General features: G+C 39.7%; 1 protein-coding gene across 1 annotated transcript in view; it reads left to right on the top strand.

The window, feature by feature from the left end:
* Positions 1-14,341, top strand: part of LOC136707298 (ADAMTS-like protein 1) — a 147,673-nt gene extending 133,332 nt beyond the window's left edge. Inside the window, exons 15-22 of the mRNA XM_066681284.1 lie at positions 220-512; positions 5,604-5,733; positions 8,410-8,620; positions 9,965-10,144; positions 10,766-10,919; positions 11,465-12,509; positions 12,636-12,758; positions 14,242-14,341. Of these exons, the coding sequence (XP_066537381.1) occupies positions 220-512; positions 5,604-5,733; positions 8,410-8,620; positions 9,965-10,144; positions 10,766-10,919; positions 11,465-12,509; positions 12,636-12,666 (2,044 nt within the window). The 3' untranslated portion in view covers positions 12,667-12,758; positions 14,242-14,341. The remainder of the gene's footprint in view (positions 1-219; positions 513-5,603; positions 5,734-8,409; positions 8,621-9,964; positions 10,145-10,765; positions 10,920-11,464; positions 12,510-12,635; positions 12,759-14,241) is intronic.
* The last annotated feature ends 3,885 nt before the right edge of the window (positions 14,342-18,226 follow it).

Below are 18,226 nucleotides of genomic sequence, written 5' to 3'. Positions count from 1 at the left end.
ATGTTTTTATTATTATTGTTATTTTTATATTATTTTATTTATAGATTTTTTTTATTTGAGATATAGATTTAAGGCTGGTTTAGTATTTGAAAATTCTTATACCACAGCATAGTCAAAAACTATTATGGGACAAGTACAGGAGCTGCTAGACCACCAAATCATTACTATCAAATGGAAAATGTTCATGTGTGTATGTGCGCGCACACATTTGTTTTGCAGGTTTATCCGGGGGGTGTGGGGACCCTGCAGCAGGACTTGTGGTGCTGGCACCCAGAGGCGGACGGTCAAATGCCAGGTGTTACTGTCCTTCTCCCAGACAGTGGCTGACCTTCCAGATGATGAATGTGAGGGGCAGAAGCCTGTGGAAAGTCAACCTTGCTACCGGACACCATGTCCTGGACCAAGGAGTGACCCTGAGAGTGAGAGGGTTAAGAGCAGCGGTCTGGAGAAAGAGGAGCTCCATGACTGGGAGTATGAAGGCTTCACCGAATGCTCCGAGACCTGTGGTGGAGGTGAGGGGTGTGGTTTATTACATTCTGAACTCAAGGTTACTGCAGTCAGAATACACTTTTAAAACAAAAATGAGCAAGCACAAATATTTGGCCAGGGTGCCAGACCCATGTTTGATTTCTGACTCTACATTGTTCTACCATTTACTCTAGGTATTTTTCTAAACATTTAAAGACATTCTCTTTTTTAATTTGGCTCTGTGAAGTCATACTCAGTTACTAAGAGGGTATATACATTTATCCACAGCATAAACGCAATTTCCCCATATCTAGAGACTAAAGGTTAAGAATAAAGTATTCTTAAGGTTACAGTTGTAGTTACAGTGCTCCACAGCCTAACGCTGGATTGGATTTAGACCACGGTTGAAATTAGGCATGGTGAATTTGGACTCAGCAGATGCTATTCAATGTTTCTGTGAAGATAAAACAAATTTAAACTTCCCCTTAAAACAGCTGAATACCCTAATGATTAGGTTAAGCCTTTGGCCGCCTTGATGTGGCATAATACTTAGTGAGTTGTCTTATTAGTTATAGGCAGCTGTCTAAGTAGTCAGCTTTTCAGCCGACATCCAGCTTCACTAGACGGTTCACTGAGACAGAGATGAAATCACTGTCTCAACGATCACACAACTGACACTTACTCTGTGCATTTCAGTATTCATCTCACAGCAGCTGTCAACAGTCACATTTATTAGAAGTCTCTCTCGCTATAGCTTTTATGTACCTACAGCATGTTGAAAGCTGCCTCTTCTGTTTTTGTAATTTTACGTTTAATGGTAGACTCTAGATGCTAGATGGCCATATTTTTCCCACTGATGGTCTATACCTTTGTCCTGGATGGCGCTTTTGATCTGTTAGATTTTTTTGTCAATACTGAAAGTTTCATCTTGGAATACAGTAATCTTCCCTGCTCTGCCAAATAGTGTGCTATTGCTATGCTCACCATTATAGCAGAGATTGGTTCTGACACATTTCCTCATGTTCATAATGATACAGGATCACACGTTGTCGACACACAAAATACACCTGTAAACAACTGTATTTTTGTTAGCTGTATCAGAATGAAATGATGCAACAACACAAAGATAACCAACAAATCAGAGGGGAAAAAATGGTCATTTTGGGTAATGTTCAGGACAAATGTTGTGTAATACAATGCAAGGGGCATTGAATGCAGTATAGAAAATATTTAAAGTTCAGCATATGTCTGGGTCCCCTTATTAATAACCTTGTTTACATTTTCATTCATTCATTCATTATCTGTAAGCGCTTATCCAATTCAGGGTCGCGGTGGGTCCAGAGCCTACCTGGAATCACTGGGCGCAAGGCAGAAATACACCCTGGAGGGGGCACCAGTCCTTCTCAGGGCAACACAGACACACATTCACTCACACACTCACCCCTACGGACACTTTTGAGTTGCCAGTCCACCTACTAACGTGTGTTTTTGGACTGTGGGAGGAAACCGGAGCACCCGGAGGAAACCCACGCGGACACGGGGAGAACACACCAACTCCTCACAGACAGTCACCCGGAGTGGGAATCGAACCCACAACCTCCAGGCCCCTGGAGCTGTGTTGTTTACATGTTATGTATTGATTTTCAGAACAGTTTAGAAAAATGAGAGAAATTAACCTTTAACTTCATATAAAATGTGCTGTAGGACATTAACTAAATAAAGTGTGGGAACAGATTTTAGTTGTACATCCTGAAACACTTGTCATTTTGTGTTGATGTGAAGGGAACAGATCCCTGACACTTTTCTTTCTCATATTTGATTAGATAATGATCAAAAGGCCCATAGTTGGGTCCATGCTCATACACTCTTCACTGATCTGGAGTCCCATGTAGTGGAGTCCTGTGCAATACAACACTAACAGGGCCTTTTGATGTGGGAGACCCTCGTTTCCAGCTTCATTATGAACTCTGACACTACTCGCTGCTTCAGACCTTTATGAGTCATTAGAGCAAGGCTCATGTAATGGCCCAGAAGTTTCTGAAAAAATTAGTGTGTGTAGTGCTTGGATTAGCTCTTACAGGAGTTTGCTTGTTTTGATGTTAATTTGGCTCATTGAGCGTAATCAGGGGTGTTTAGAATAGAACTCAATGACTCATTTTATGTGCACCCTAATCAGGTTGTGTGTGCACGTGTGTGTGATTTTCTTAAGAAACCGTGGAAAGAAAGAGAGGTTGATGAATCCTAGTCTTGGTCTGATTTGTTGAAGTGCCTTTAGAAATGGTTTTTAGTCCATAATTTAGTCTAGGCTTGTGCTTAGGGTTAATCTTAGTTTGTGCAACTGGCAGAATATGTGTGCATATCTCTCTCACTCTCTCTCTCTCTCTTACACACACACACACACACCTCGTGACCCTGTTTAATATTTAAGTGAGTAATTAAAATGGTTAAAAAAATACTTTTAAAATAGAGCTAGCATTGAAAAATCTTTCATAGCCTTCTCAGTGATTCCAAAATATATTATTAGCAAAACGATCAACTATAAAGGAGTAAAGAGACATTATTTGAAATCTAAAATACTGTTGCATATAAAGTGCATATAAATGGCAGTTTGACAGTAAAAGGAAGCAATTGGAACTTTTAAAATGCACAGTATCCTATTGCAGATTTCAACATATTATTGCTGATTTGTTCATTGAAAAAGCAATGAAGTCCTAATCCTGTCGTCTTAGTGTACATGCACTAACTAACTGCACCATGGCACACAGTTGTCCACATCTGCAGCTACAGCTCAGTGCTTGAAAATAGAAAGCACCCTGAGGTGCTTCATCTTCCTTTTCTGACACATAGAGATATACTGCTGTTATCTTGGGCTCAGTAAAAGTCAGGCCTTTCCTTCCCTGTTTCCATATCTCTCTTAACACCCTCACCATAGAGATTTATGACCTCCTCCTTTAATAACAGCCTCCTGCTCTCTCAGCTCACCCTCGATCTAACACATTAGCACCCTCTTGTCTCTGTAATATCCTTATCAAGAGACCAGCTTTTATTCTGGTGTTGCTAAGAGCCTCTTGATGGCGATCTAAAATAAGTCCTGGAGTTTGCAGTGCAGAATTATATAGTGTAGATTTCAAAGAGGGATCAGAGCTTAGATCCAGGATTAACATTATTTCCAAAACCCTGATTCATTCATTTGAGAGTGACTAGAGAGATCCTAGAGTTAGCTTAAGAGGAGTTAGAGAAAATAAACATCTCTGGTACAGTAATGAAATTATGAACTTGCAATTACTAGGTGTCTTTTCATTCTTCCCAGGACAAAAAATGGTGCCTCATATTTCACTCATTAGTATGAAATTTATGGAAAAATAATAATAATAATAGTAATAATAAGCATTTCAAGACTCTCAAGGTCACCGTACATAAAGAAAAAAACAAAGCAAAACAACATGTACAAGCAACATAGCAACAATGAAACAGGGAAGCAAATTAACAAATAACATAAAATGAAGGGAGCAGACTAAAGACTGTATGCCGTCCTAAACAGGTGAGTTTTGAGGTGTGATTTAAAAATGTCCAGGGAGTCAATATTATGGATGTCCGGTGGGAGGGAGTTCCAGAGATGGGGGGCAGAGCGGTTAAAACCTCTAGACCCCATTGTGGTCAAACGGGCTGGGGGGGACAGTGAGGCTGATGGATGAGTAAGATCTGAGAGTCCGGCTGGATCGGTTTATGTGAAGGAGCTCGGTGAGGTATGGAGGGGAAAGGTGATGGATGGCCTTAAAGGTGAGCAGAATATGTTTAAAGTCAATGTGAAATTTAACAGGGAGCCAGTGGAGCTGTTGAAGAACAGGGGTGATGTGATGAATGGATGGGGTTCTAGTGATGATACAGGCAGCAGTATTCTGAACCAGTTGTAGCTTGTTGATGGACTTGAGGGGGAGGCCAGACAGAAGAGAATTGCAATAGTTCAGGTGAGATGTGACCAGGGAGTGGACCAGGATGGCAGTGTTGTCAGGTGTGAGGGAGGGACGGAGGCAGTTGACATGACGAAGATAGAAGCATGCAGACCAAGCAATGTTATTTATGTGGGTGTGGAAAGACAGAGTGCTATCAGGAATGACACCTAGACTCTTTACCTGAGGGGAGGGGGGTAGGGATGGGGAAACTGTTTACTTTTGCAAGGGTAAATTTAGAACTAATGAGGAGAACCTCTGTTTTCTCACTGTTGAGTTTGAGAAAATTGGAGGAGGACCAAGACTTGACTTCCAGTAAGCAATTGCATAGAGAGGTGAGAGGGCGGGAGAAAGTGGGTTTGCTAGAAAGGTAGAACAGGGTGTCGTCCACATAACAATGAAACTGGATGTTGTATTTACGGAAGATATGGCCTAAGGGGAGAAGGTAGATTATGAAGAGAATAGGACTGAGGACTGAGCCTTGAGGAACACCGGACGTGAGAGGAGATGGCTGGGATGTAAATGTCTTTAATTGAATAAACTGAGTGCGGTCAGAAAAATATGAAGCGAACCAGTCCAGGGGTGTGTTGGAAAAAACGATGGCTGATAGTCTATGGAGGAGGATAGAATGGTGCACTCAGGTCGAGGAGGTATAGTTCAATTTTAGCATACTGTTTTTGCTACGTTTTTTAAGGTTTTGCACTGTACTCAATGAAATTAAACTAACAACATCAATGTAGATTCTCCAAAGTGGGTGAACTCAGCTACTTTAAGTTACATTCATAGTGGACATGGACATTTAATTACAAGTGCACAGCACAGAAAAGTGTGAAATATATGCAAGGTCTTGGAGCAGCTACACATGAGTCAGAGTTCATAAAGCTCAATGCCAGTGGAACTGTGTCCTCTGGAGTAGTGGAGTGGTTTTTAGGATCCAAAACTAAACATCCAACATCTGTTCCTGATCCCACCAATGCTATCGTGTCTGAATGCCATCAGATACTCACAGAAATGTCCCAGCATATTATAGAAAGCCATTGCCAAAACAAGTAGATCTGTTCTCCAGCAAAGGGGTATTAACTACCTGCTGATAATTATTAATTTGTATATTCCACACATATTTTGTTGCACATAATGTGTATATAAACTCTCTCTCTTAACTTGTGTTTACGATTTGCTCCACAGGGATGAAGGAGGCAGTGGTCATCTGTCTGAACAAGCAAACTAGGGAAGCTGCTGATGAAAGTGAGTGTGTGAGTGCACAACGACCTCCTCAGCTCATAAAGGCCTGCAACACTGACCCCTGCCCAGCTCGGTAAGAACATAAAACGGTTCGGGTGTTTACAATATCTGTGTTAAGAAGTGGAATTTTTGTTAATCTTAACCATGTAGTCTTAAAAATAGTCATCTATCAGGTAAAATGCTCTGCAGATAGGTTCTCTCTAAGAAAAAATTCAAGATTTATAACCTCCTTAAATTTTAGACTTATTATTCATATCACTCTGCTTTGTGTAGTGTCCAACCATTTAACAAACACCAGCAGACCACCACAGAAAATCTGCCAGCAATCAAGTCAATGGCTTTTTCACCTCATAGTTGGCCCTATTAATAGGAACTTTCAGATTCACCTGGTGATCCCTCGCCCAGCTGAGGCTGGGAGTCCCAGACAGCACAAATGGCCTCACTCTCTCTGGGTGGGTGTCCCTTTACACCATCACTGTACCATTTGAAGTGGGCAGTTAGTGTTCTCCACCAAGCATCTTGAGCTGTCCAATGGTTGTTGCATTTACTGGAGTTTGAAAAAGATGTTGAAGGAAGCATACTGCCTTTACCCTCCGAGCTTGTTAGAATGGTGTGATTGAGGAAGACTCAGTGAACAGGTGGGATTAGGTAACTATTATGGAACTAATATATAAATTACGGGAACTGATGGTTGGGTCTTTTAAAGTTTGAAGGACTGAAGAATCTTTTTGTTTTGCCCTTCATTTTCCACTGTGTTTGAATTATAAATTGCCCTTAAGTGACTTCTGCATACCAGGAAAGAGCTAATATTGTTTTGTACCTTGCTTGCATAGATTTCACTCATATCACTGTCTTTGAGAGTACGTGGCTAAAGATCACTCTCTTGCTAACTTTGTGGAAACAAATGGAGCTCCCTCCAAGGCCAGGAAATGAAGGCCGCCCCCCTGCTGTAGAAGTGCAGTTTAGGACAGACACTATCAGTGTCAGGTTTCAGTGCAGTAAAGAGGCTGCTGGGACGTCAGGGTCGTTCATTCTCCACACAATTATGAGCCATGCATGGAAGAGAGAAGTCATCTCTCAGAGGCTCGTCTGTCAGACACATTTTCTGACTCCACCACTCAATCTAGCAACACTTTCTGCCTTTCCAAATAGCAGGTTGAAAGGATATAAAAGAGAGAGTGTGAGAGTGCATGTGTGTGCCGATTGTATATGGTTGCTGTCAGAAAGTCTTTGTAGCTCAATTTTTTTTTTACTTTTTGTTACATAATTATTTCATTACTTTGTGTTGACATTTTTAAAATGAACATAACAATACAAATAGTCCAAAATTATATGGAATACATTAGTATTAACATTAATGCCCATTATTATAACTCCTTTTCTTCTCCTGTAAACTGATCATTATGGAGATATGAAGATTTGATATGTTTAACTAAAGCCACTGATAAAATATCTCAGTGAGCCATAAATAATAAGTAATGAGATACTATTTTTGAAGTGTTGAATTACTGTCTCGTGTATTTTGCAGTTGTTGTGCAAAAAAAATATATTAAGGCTTTAAAACTCCCAGTGTTAAAATATCCAGATCATTTGCAGAATCTAAAGTAGCAATTGCGGTGGCCTGTGGCTGGAAAATCAACCCCTTCCCCTTTGAAATATACACACACACATACACACACATGCATCTCGTACCCTGCCGTGCTAGTGTTCCACACCTCTCGCCACGGACATAAAAACCCAGAGGCATTCTGCCTTTCTCTGACCTGTTTTTCCAAGTGTTACATTTGTTTTCAAGCACAACAAACCTTGTGTTCTGCTTGTTTCCTTTGGCCACTGCTTCCTTCTTCTCTGGGCCTCAAAACCCCTCCAGTTTTTGGGTTGTTTCCCTTGTAAAGGGATTCTTCAAATATCTCCTCCTGCCTGAACTGTTGTATCATTGAGGGAGATCCAGGCTGGCCACCAGGCAGCAGGGGTCTGCAGCTGGGCTTGAGATAACTGCTGGTGCTTCAGAAAGGTTGGAGGTGCTAGTCTGATTCTGCCTCAGCTACTGTCACCATCACCATCAAGAGTTGAAGAGTGAGTCATGGGGTCAGAAACACAAGTGATATTCTAATATCCTCAAAAAATACTTTCCTGGAAAGCTCATTGTTGCATTTTGGTGATCTGTATTAGTGTGTTATGTCTATGTGGAGTCCCTGAAAACTCCTAGATGGTTCCTCCTAGATGCTTATATATATATATAATTGCAGCATTATGTGGAGAGTCTTCAATCTTAAAAAAACAAAACAAAATTGTTTTCACATTTCCAGGGTTTTCAATTTTTCATTCATTCATTGTCTATAACCAATGGGTCTGGAGCCCACCCAGAATCAATGGGTTACAAGATGGGAACACTCCCTGGTTGGGGTAGCCATTTCTTTGCAGGGCGACACACACTCACACCTTTGCTACACTTTTGAGTAGCCAATCCAGATTTTTCAATTTCATTTTTATAATTCTTACATAAAAAATTTCATTAATCCCTTAACCCATATTCACAGTAACAAGAACTGCACATTTTGCCCGCTTTACAACAGATGTGTAACTGTTCATAATTCAGTGACAGTTTGTATGTTTTGTATGAAATGTAAACTGGATGTTAATCAATATAGGCTACCAAACTAGTCAATATTTATGAAAGGGTTTTGCTTGTCTTCATTTTATTGAAATGAAATTGAAAGTGTTTGGTGTTTGGTTCATGTTTCTCAAGGTGGGAGGTGGAGTCTTGGAGTTCTTGCTCAGCAACATGTGGGGTTGGCCTTCGGACACGAGCTGTTAGTTGTGTGCTGAAAGGAAGTGCACACAGTAACCACACAGAGAAGGTCAAAGATGAGAAATGTCGGCAGCCCAAGCCCTCTTCGGTCCAGGCCTGTAATCGCTTCGATTGCCCACCCATGTGGGATACCAAGGAATGGAGTCAAGTAAGTTACTGAAAGGTTTTCTCCAAAATTAAAAGGGTGGAGAGATGTGTAAAGCCTTACTCTGTGTCCTTGTAATTCAAAAATAAAATCAGGGTCTGTAATATATGTTCCAAGTTGGGTTTAAGGCAAGTTGTTTGAGGTTCCTGAGAACAGATTTGAGAACCCCTGCACCAAAGTGTATATTTTGCCCAGTTTCCTCACCTAAGGAAATAATAGGGGCTAAATTTCACTGCAGATTTGATTGCCTGATTAAACATATTTGGTCCTGTGGGCAAAATATATATGCAGGAAAAAACACCAGGTACAGTTTATATTTTAGGAAACTCAGTGGCAGATTTAAGCATAGGCGACATATGGGCAACTGCCCGTCATCGTTTAAGTGGACAGCATAGAACGTTGACACAACGAGGATAATAAATGAACACAAGTATTGTGGCTCAGTTGCCCTCTATGGTGTCACATTCACATGAGCATCCCCATTGTCTGTATTCCTGTCCGTTTCACCATGTGCTTCTGTTGATATTATAACCCCACCTTGTTTTGTGTTGCCCTTGATTTTGAATATGAATTTTCCCTTTCTCAAGGGATCAAGTTTAGTTCTTTGAATGCAGTTATGGTAATAGTACGCTGATATGCTTACAAGAGCAGCCTGCCTCTTTTTTACACACACAAATGTATAGCGAGGGTGGGGTGCTAGGGTAGGTGAAGTCTAGCACATTTTAAACTCCTTTTTTGAACTAAAAGTATTAAAACAATAAGTTGAAACAGTGAGTATTTATGAGTATTTTTTTCTAAACAGCATAATAAAAGTTACAGTGTGCAGCCCGCAACCTCCCCTATGTTATGTCACACAAACTAGTACTGCCACTGAGGAAACGTAAAAATGTAATTTTGTACCTTGAAATATACTGACGTTGTTTGTAAATTGTGTGCTAGAGTTTTCCTGGACTGTACCCATTTCAGTCAGTGTTTAGTATGTCCTAGTATGATTTAGAGTTACAGTGATACATGGTTTATGTCATCATATGTGGTCATAAGAAAACCTTGTATCTGCAGCCTGACACAGTAAATGTATCTGCCAATTTAAGCTAGACTTTCTAAAACTTCTGATCCATAAAAAAAGGTACTAACAGATTTTTCTTATGACAGCATCGATATGTTTTGGTCAAACTCCACTTGACCCTGTAGCAAAATCAAGAAACATTTAAGAAAGCAATCCCTAAAGAGCTTTTTTAAGTTCCCAGAGTTCACTCCATGCTAAAATGTTGGCTCATCACTTTGTAATAGCTGTGGAAGCCAAGGTGGGGTGAGCTCAAGTAGAATTGTTTTGATTTGTGTCCACAGTGTTCTCATACATGTGGAGGTGGCACTCAGAAGCGAGAGGTTGTCTGTAAGCAAAGAATGGCCGATGGAAGTGTGCTGGATTTACCTGAGACCTTCTGTCCCTCTCCGGGTTTGCCCATGCAGCAGCCCTGCGGCCAGATAGACTGCCCTGCTCAGTGGGTCTTCACAGATTGGACACAGGTCAGACACATACATTCTCCAGTAGAGCAAGTGAACTTGTGTTCCTGGTCAAGTTTCAAAATTCTGTCTACCCTGTTATTGCTATTCATACTTTTTTGTGCGGCTGCAGGACTCACGCTGTTTTATTGTGTGTTTTGTGTACTCTGTCACACTTAAAAGTTCTTGGCAAGTCTGTTGTTGAATAATTTGTTCTGGCTTTAGGATGACCTCACTGGCCCAAGCAAGGTTAAGTAATATTAACATAAAGCACAGGTTTGTCCAAATATGACCCGCTTTCCCTCTTCTCTTTTACTATAACACCCAAGTTCAACTTAAGGTCTGGTGTTTAAATGTTACATGAGGATATACTGTATCACTGCCACTTGTAATACTGTGTAGTTTGTTTAAGTGGAGGATCCAACGCAAGTAGCATCTCTCCCCACCTTTTCCTTTGAGAGAAATTCATAGCTGATGTATGTGAACTACTGGGCCTGAGGAATGCTCACTGCCCTCAGTGAACCAGAGTGCAGTTCATGGTGGGGTTAGCATAACAGCTCCTGGCCACAAACTATCCACAGCCCAGTTACTGGATACAGTCATCTGTGTGTAGTGAATGAGTGGGGGTATCTGTTGCTTGTCCAGTGTTCGGCAACCTGTGGTGAAGGGACCCAGAGGCTTCTCGTGATGTGCAGGAGGAAAGGGCAGAATGGACAGTCCAGGACTTTGGTTCCAGATGCATGTGCTTCAATCCCAAAGCCATCTACTGCTAGATCGTGCTCTGCTGGACCCTGTGAGAGTAAGTGAACTTGGGCTAAATGCCAGGTTAATTTTCAGACAGTGAACCTCAGCACCCATTAAGACATTCCAGGTTGACTCTGATGAATCCCCGCAAGCCAAAGTTAAGGCACATATAATGTTATTTATTGCTCTATTGTCTTTGACACTTCTTTATTTCTTAAACTGTTTATTTTGTCATCCATGTTACAAGCCAGAAACAGTTCTGCAAGGCATATAAATATGTTACTCATTAGCTTTTTTTTTTTTTAAGTGAGGGAGTAGATAGCTGAAGACATAAGTATAAAGTGCAAGAGGAGAGAGAGAATTAAGGGAGCAATCTAAGGACAATCCAAAAGACTGATTACAAGAAATGGAGCTGTAATGCAATGCCAAATGGATTCTGCCAAAGGAGCAAACACCTCCACCATGGCTTCTTAGCTGCAGGTCTCAATAGCGCTTTTGGGATTACGCTCTCATTTTATTTTAATTGTTAGGTGTGAATCAGTGATTAAGCAGATGATCTGTTGGCTCAAAGTAACAGGACATGTGTATATTTATTTACAGAATCCTTCAAGCCAGTAGCTGCAAGACCAGATCCTGTGATCTTGGCTCAGAGGAAGGTCTATATTCAGTGGAGGAAAGGCCCAAAACTGCACTTTGTAGTGGGAGGATATGCCTACTTACTGCCATGGACCTCTGTTGTGCTCCGTTGCCCTACACGTCACTTTCGCAAGGGACACATTCGCTGGCTGAAGGATGGAAAGCCTTTGGCTCTTCTGCCTCATGTTTCCATATCTCACATAGGTTACATCAAGATCCAGCAGGTCCGAGCATCAGATGTGGGGATGTACACTTGCATTGCAGGCCAAGCACAGGAGAATTTTGTCCTGAAGATTATTGGCGGCAAGCAGAAGGTGTTGTTTCCAGAATCTGATTTCTGGCTTACAGATGTTGTTAAGAGCTCACCAAAGACTCATCAGATCTCATCTGTGTCTGAGGAGAAAGCCAAAGAAATGCTGTCTTTCAATCACTATGATGCTATAGTACAGCATTTGCTTGACTTAAAGGATTTTCCCTTGGAGGGCCATGCCTCTAAGGAACTGCTAGATTCTGCTGAGAAAAATGGGTCAGTTCTGGAAGAAGATGCAGTACTAGATCCACAGAGTCCACAGGTTTTGGTTGCAGACATGGCAAAGCTTGATGAAGTCACTCGGAATTTGTCTGGGGGACTCCAAGGCGTTCAGAAGGATGGGCTTATTTCTCAGCTCTTAGAGGAAATAACCAAGAACATCGGGGAGAATAATGAATCCACACTAGAACCCAACAATAGACAAGACTTCTCTACTCAGGGATCCACTTCTCAAAAAACTGCTTTACGAGTGGCATCCCATTCAACCAGACAATGGCGAGGACATCCCAGAAGTCCTGTCATTTTACAGAAGGCTTCAAGAAGACACATGTTTCCTAATGAAATAGTGGCCTATGTTGGTAGTCCTGTTTTCGTGCCAAAACATGCCTTCAGTGTGGAACTAAGATGCCAAGCACAAGGCAACCCACAACCAGCTATTATTTGGACAAAAGATGGGATGAAGTTGACAAACAGCAGCAGGTAGGAGTGGACTTTGGGTTTTGTTTGACTGTAACAATAGCACTTGGCCATCTAAAATACTGTCAAGAAATCTACGTTTTTTGTGTTTCTTTCAGTAGTTTTATGTTCTGTGTCGTGGCAGAGTAGGCCTAATGCCAGACGGCTCCCTGCACATTGAAGCTCCAAGAGAGACAGACTCTGGACTATACACATGCATAGCCACAAATAATCTGGGTTCCAATTCACTGTCATCTCAAGTGCAAATAACAGGTAAAACAGATCTTCCACACTAGCGCTGTCAGCACTCTGAAAATGATTCAGTGTGTTTTGGCCTAGGTGTGTCTAGACATGAGGGACTTGTTTAACTAAATCCGTTCAAAGTTGATGTTTGAATGCAAGGGCTGTAAGCAATCGATAAGCTGCAGTTCACAGTTAATAGGTGTGATTCACTAGCATACAAAAGGAGGAAATATTTTTCCTTTGAGATCAGTCAGTTAATCATTCTCTGCTTCAGCAGTGAAACATAACTTTTAATAATGCAGTGGGTTTTAACCCTTTCAAGTTCTAAATATTTCTGTGTCTGACGTCTGAATAACCTAATACATAAAAAATTATAGTAGTCTGTTCCTTAAGAATTAGATTAGCCTTAAAGCTTTGTAGTAGGAACTGGTTAATAAGTTTGCATTTAAATGGTTAAGGAGATCATTTCAGGTGAAAAGTAGTTTCTTGTGAACTGTAAGACTCACCTTGCACTGCTGTAGTGTGAAATTACTGTATACATTAATATACTGTACGTAAAACCATATTTGTAATAAATCCATAGGTTTTGACTAATTTGTAGGGAGGGATTTCATATAACTAGCAAAATAGGAGATAATAGGTTTATCACTTCTTGTTGCTTCCAAAAAAACTGGACATATTGAATTTGACATTTTACAATACCTTCTGGTGTCTTGTATTTAATATTTTAATTTACACAGTATAAAGTATTATTAATTTAAATAGTTATCTGAAATGTGTGTGATTCTATACATTTTAATGTTAAGGTACATAGTTTAAAAGACTTTGATCAGCTAAATGGTAATACCCTAAAGGGTAATTTCCTGTTTATATTACCATATAACCCACTGGGCATCCTCCATAACTCCTCAGTTTAAGGTAGTGTCTAGTGCGTGTATTGAAGTGGTGGTGACTCTTTGATTATATAGTACACAAGTGAGTGCAAAGAACAAAGCACACTGAAAGTTCACTCCTGATGTACTGGACTGTCTTCCAGAATCCTTCAACAGTTAGTGAATTCAGACAGGATTTCAAAAAAAGATAAGGGAGTAGGCCTTTTTTAATCTAAGGCAAGTGAATAAGAGGCTTTGAACTTTGAGAGGAATCCAAACCACATATGAACACAATGTTTTTGTGATTTTTGAGTCACTTTCTTACATGTAGAACATCACAAGGCTGTAAAGGCTTCTGGATGACAGTCTGATTTATCTTCATAATATATATTACTTGTCTGGACTTTTATTGTGGTGAAAACAATAGAAGAAAAGAGTTTCTTTTGAATATTTGAACAGTAGTTAATGTTTGGTTTGTAAGGACTGAGGGCACTATGGCTTTATATTGAGATTTTTTTGAAGCACTTATGTATTTAAAAACAGAGTAGTTATGATATGGTCTTGTATGTTTAATGAGGGCAGCACATTTTTTTTAAACTTTTGCACCTTTAAAACCAAATTCTGCACTCTTTTTTCAACAGGATTTATCTGCAAACCTGATGCTGATGAAAATAGCACTTCCTCGTGTACAAACAACTTGCAGACATCTCATTCTTGCCATGGACAACACTGCCGCCACAGGTACAAACATGGTACTGCATGGTGATTTGAGGATCATGAAATGCAGTAGTATGCAGATGTTTGGATGATCAGCCACGTCAGATATTTCCAAGATTGCAGATATAAGTTACACAATAACATTAACACTAGGCAAGTTTTAGGATTAGATTTACCATGTTTTAATTATTTTTCATTGTTATTATTATTATTTTTCAAAGGCTGTGTCCTTTGATGTGAGAGATGTGACCAGGAGTGTGAAAAAATTCCTTATGACTTACAAACTCAACACTGTTTTTTTTAAAGGTGATATATTTACAGGGCATTATCATAATCATTGACTGGACCAATAATTTAGTCCTGATCTGTTCTCGTGGTATGCATCACACATGCCCAGCCACTTATACCACATCTCTATGGATCAATGCTTAAGGATTTTATGCCACTAAATTCACAAAAATGTGTTTTTAATGAGGGGCTTGTGTGCTGCCACTGTTCTGTGTAGTGTGGAATAATATGTTTAATTACTTTAAGAACAGTTTTTTTCCGTTTTTCTTTACACTTGCATTTGACATACATCTAAGTGTCACTTATATCTTTGTTCGTCAAAATCATTGACATATGAGCAGATTTATGCATGATACTAATCTTGTTAGAACGTTTATTGATTAGTTGTATCAAGCAAATGTATAAATCTGGAAGTATGAGCACTTGTACTGTTTCTCTACTCAGTGTTTTTTTCTTAATTTCTCAGCAAAATGTAGTATCATAATTTGAGAGCAAGTGGGAAATGTCTTCAAAAGAATGTCCTTATTAAGATATAGCTCATTAATTTACTCATTCTTTTGAACTTTAGCCAGTGATATCCAGTACCTTCTTATCAAAAGTTTGCTAGACAAATGCTGGGCAGCGGATTGTAGGGAGCTAGACTTCACAGAGTCAAGTTTTACTGAGCTTTCCACTGTTCTTTTGATGAGCTTCCTGTCTAGTCAGACCGGTCATTATGTTCCTTTTGCAGTAACTAAATAGCCAGTTCACATTCATCTGTGACGTCTTTGTTTCTGTGTACACTCACGAAAGTAAAATTCCTTTCAGTATTTGTGTATGTATTCCAGGCATAGTCTGTGTTAATAACTTAAACATTTGTCTGAACAATCTGACCGTACAAAAACTCTGAAACTAACTCTTTCGTTATTTGTCTTTCCTATTTTGTCTCCTGTCTGGAATCAGATGGCAGATGTCATCCTGGTCAGCTTGCACTGTGAGCTGTGGTGGTGGGCAACAGAGCCGCAGCGTGACTTGTTTAGGAGAAGGGTTATGTTTGGGGGCTGGAAGAAGGCCAGCGGAGAGTAGACAGTGTAACAATCAGCCCTGTGTCAGCTGGGCAACAACACCTTGGGGCCCTGTGAGTATAACATCACTCCGGTGGGTGTTCTTTGGTTGTATGATTCATGATGAATAACAGGAACATGTTTTCCAATTGAGCAACAAGGTTTGACCGTTATTTTCATATTCTTGTGGTGGATACCAGTCCGTTATAGAACAGACTTTAAGGTGTTATTACTGGGCTATAGAAGTCTTAATCGTGTAAGACCAGCGTATTTATCAGATCTGCTACAGAGATGAGCCGAGCAGAGCTCTCAGATCTTTAGGAACTAGTCAGTTAGTCCTGCCTCAGGTCAAAACTAAACATAGAGAAGCAGCATTTAGCTGCTGCTCTTAAATGGAACCAGCTGACTGAGAATTTTAGAAGAGTCCCGACTTTAGACACTTTTAAATCAAGACTTAAAACATTCCTGTTTGAACAGGCGTACAGCTCAGTTTAAAATACCCTGAACTTTTTATTCTGTAACAGCACTTTAGTTCTTTTCTTTAACTGTATCATTTTAAACTGAAATGAATCATTATCATGTTTTCTTTTACTCTTTTTATGTATTTTAATTGTTTTAATTAACTTTTATGATTTTTATTCTTGCTTTTAATTTAACAGTTTTTTTTTTTTATGTAAACCACATTGATTTACTCTTATATAAGAAAGGTGCTCTATAAATAAACTTGCCTTGCCTTGAACAGAGTAAGACAGATGCTTAAATAAATAAGGCGTTCATACAGATTAAGCCTGAAAATTGAAATAAATTTCGTAGTTTTATAAACTCTCATGTTTATTTACGAGAAGTAATCTTTATTTTAAGTTTCCTGTGTTCAGGAGAGATCAGCTTTTATAAACAGCTAGTCCAGTGTATTCCTCCACAGGTGAGGGTTTGATTCCCAGCTTAGGCAAACACACCAATCTGTACCATACAAAATATTGCAAAAGACATTGATTTATAATAATCTGTTGATGAAAGCTAAATGATTGTTTTCTGAACGTTTACCATAAAGATTAAAGACTTATTCGACCCTAAATAAACACTGTACTGCATTGCATTCGAGTTTACTATTAGCTATGAAATTGATCATGTGCACTAACTGTCGTGTGCTTCGTTTATTGAGAGCTTGCAGCTTACTGCTCTTCTCCTTTTGTTTTCGTGAGAATATAAATAATTAGTAATGAGTGTCTTGGAAGGGTTTTTTCTTATTTGATGTAACATTAGTTTTTTGAGGAAGTTACAACTGTCCCTTGATGAAAAAAGTTATTGGTGAAATAGGAAACATTCAAAAAGTCCCTTTTCATTTTTTTCTTCTTGATGAAAGTACAACATATAAATAAATAAATGCCATTAAGATTTTGGTATTAATATTTTAATCAGTGTCATGGGCCGTGCGTGGGACCACAGCAAGCACTTCAGCACAGGCACGTGTTCTGCCAAGACAAGAACAGCACCAGAATATCACACCGAATGTGCAGCAGTCAACCAAGGCAAGTTCACTACGAATGAGTATTTGCTGGATTTCGGTTATTTATACGTAACATTTCTTAAAGGGAAGAAATGGTTTTTTTTTGTTTGTTTGTTTGTTTAATCAACCAAAAATATATTTAAAAACCTATTTGAAAGTAATAATGTATTATCATAACATTCCCACTTTCTACTGCAGCTCATGTGATAAAGGATCAAATTGATTTTTGTGCCTGAAGCATTGGGACAGCAATGTATTAAATAGGTTTAGTACACAATCTTTGTACTTACGTGTACTAAACACATTCTTTGTACTAAACCTACTCTAAGGAAAATAGTCCACCAAAGCCCTTTCTGTGGTATAGTTTTGCCTGTCGATCAATCAAAATATTTGTAGCTTAAGGACTTTATCAGCAGAGGTTGCCCAGTTTTCAACGCTGATAGCAAAGCACAGTGGTCAGCTGTATTTGTATTAAGCATTTTTAAATAAATTAAAATGAGAACAGCTCATTTCTCAGCAGGTTTTTTTTTTATTTTGTAATTTCATGACCGTATGAAGGCTGCTGGAGTGTGGACCACAGTGTCAATATTAGCATTATCAATGTTTCAAAACATAAAGAAGAATAATTGGAGTAAATAGCCAATCACGGTTATTCATTTTGTTCCTCGTTACAGGCTAAAAATGATTTGTTTTCTGTTTATAACTTCCAGGCCTACCTCTCATCGAAACTGCACCACAGAAGCCTGTGCTCTGCACTGGAGAGTCGGCCCCTGGACACAGTGCACTGCCACCTGTGGTCGCCATGGGTTCCAGTCACGTCATGTAACGTGTGTGCACCGGCGCAGTGGTAAAGCAGCGCGTGAGCTCCACTGTGCTTGGAGACCTCGGCCTGCGAGCTGGCAGCGCTGCAACATTCTGTCCTGTGGCAGAGGTATGACCAGGCTATCAATTTGACCGCTGCTTTCAATTTTCAAAAGCCGAGCAACACAGAGAAGATAAGCAGCACTGTTTCTGCCAAGAAAATGGTTTAAATCTACAATATCTGTGTCATGAGTAAATATGCATTTGGCC

Source organism: Hoplias malabaricus, chromosome 9 (genome assembly GCF_029633855.1).
Source record: "Hoplias malabaricus isolate fHopMal1 chromosome 9, fHopMal1.hap1, whole genome shotgun sequence".
Taxonomy (NCBI): domain Eukaryota; kingdom Metazoa; phylum Chordata; class Actinopteri; order Characiformes; family Erythrinidae; genus Hoplias; species Hoplias malabaricus.
This window is presented reverse-complemented; position numbering and strand designations above follow the sequence as displayed.